Source organism: Halyomorpha halys, unplaced genomic scaffold (assembly GCF_000696795.3).
Source record: "Halyomorpha halys isolate HHAL.00 unplaced genomic scaffold, Hhal_1.1 Scaffold6.1, whole genome shotgun sequence".
NCBI classification, from domain to species: Eukaryota; Metazoa; Arthropoda; class Insecta; order Hemiptera; family Pentatomidae; genus Halyomorpha; species Halyomorpha halys.
In genome coordinates, this window is record NW_027111275.1 from 1,620,061 (window position 1) to 1,621,581 (window position 1,521).

The 1,521-nt window shown below is 34.4% G+C and overlaps 2 protein-coding genes across 6 annotated transcripts in view; one reads left to right on the forward strand and one right to left on the reverse strand.

Moving 5' to 3' along the window:
• Nucleotides 1-1,521, forward strand: part of LOC106692831 (transcriptional repressor scratch 2-like) — a 253,511-nt gene that overhangs the window by 113,014 nt on the left and 138,976 nt on the right. The window lies entirely within an intron of this gene.
• The window catches only part of LOC106692811 (putative ankyrin repeat protein RF_0381), an 11,726-nt gene continuing 10,739 nt past the window's right edge, over nucleotides 535-1,521 (reverse strand). For all 4 annotated transcript variants that reach the window (XM_014439006.2, XM_014439019.2, XM_024363448.2 and 1 more), the window contains one exon: nucleotides 535-1,412. In XM_014439006.2, coding sequence (XP_014294492.1) covers nucleotides 546-1,412 — 867 coding nt within the window. In that variant the 3' untranslated portion in view covers nucleotides 535-545. The remainder of the gene's footprint in view (nucleotides 1,413-1,521) is intronic.

Consider the following 1,521-nt stretch of genomic DNA (forward strand, 5'->3'; position numbering starts at 1 on the left):
GTCGATTATATATCAAATTATATCCATTTATCGTCGACTAACATTGAGGGTTATAAATGTTCATCAACAAGGCAGTTTATCAACAAAATCTGTTTATTTGGTTTCTCAGGAGGCTCCTACTGTAGCTGTAGTTGTGATGATGACGTACAATGTGAACAAATAAATAAAATCATCAAACCAATAATAAATTTTTACTAAATCAAGCCTTATGGAGTTTTATATCAGATCAGAACTAATTTTAAAATCTTAATGAGGGTGTAATTATTACTAAATCGTGACAATGTATTAAACTGTACGAAATTTCGGTAATCTTAATGTCTTTTCACTACAATATTACGATTAAACAAGTTTAAATTTAAATGCAAAAATTACAAAAAAAAGTTAATATTTTTAAATTGTTAAGAATACTACCTTCAAGTAGAACCATCACTTATCCTAGAAGTTTGAAGGACACAATTAGAAGAACGATAAAAGGAATGGGAGTGATATAGGGGAAAATATATACGAGAATCATAACACCTTATGACAGTAATATTTATCATTAACTATTTATTTATTTTGTCGAAAGATGATACACCATTCTTAAGATGTCGATCTTCCTTAAGCGGAAGTAATGTTTTGATTTTTATGTTGTTAGTAACTTCCTTAGGACTTGATCCATCCTTAAAAATACTCTTGCTATCCGCACCCCACTTTAGGAACAGCCTGACTAATTCGATTTTTCCACTTTTGGCAGCTTCGTAGAGCGGAGTGCGCCCTTTGCGATCTTTAGCATCGATGTCCGCTCCTTTTTCCAAAAGGAAGATGGCTTTTTCAAGACTAGATGACTTAACTGCATCGTGCAATGGAGTTCTGCCCCAATCATCTTTTGCATTTATGTCAAGTTTGTTTTCAACCAACCATTCTAACAAAGGCAATGTATTTGCACAATGCAAAAGATTTTTTCCCCAGCCCTCAGTATGTTTTAAATCTGCACCTCGTTCAAAAAGGAGCTTTGCAACTCCGATGTGACCTTTGTTAACAGCTTTAAATAGTGGTGTATGCATGAAACAATCCTCTGAATCAATGTCAACACCGTTGTTGAGAAGCCAGATAACACTTCTGTAACGACAGCATTCAGCGGCAATGTGAAGTGGAGTCCAATTTAAGTTATCTCTGACAGACAAGTCTAAGCCACGTCCTCTGTAGAGTTCCAAAACTGCAATATTGTCCGCCTTGGCAGCCCAATGCATTCCACTTTTTCCAAAGAAACCATCTTTTTCTTCTGGGTTTGCTCCTGACTTCAAAAGCTCCAGAACGGTTTCGATATTTCCATTCAAAACAGCGATGTTCAACGGTTGTTGTGGTTTTAGTTGAGCAGTAAATTTGTCTTCATCTGAAATAGGTTGAGTGGAAATCCGTTTACGACTTCCCTAAAAGAAAAGAAAGTACTATTTATTAATAGTAATATTTCAATACTTTTCTCAACAATCTTCTAAAAAAAATAGAAAAAGAATTATTGAAAAGAAAGGTCAATAACTA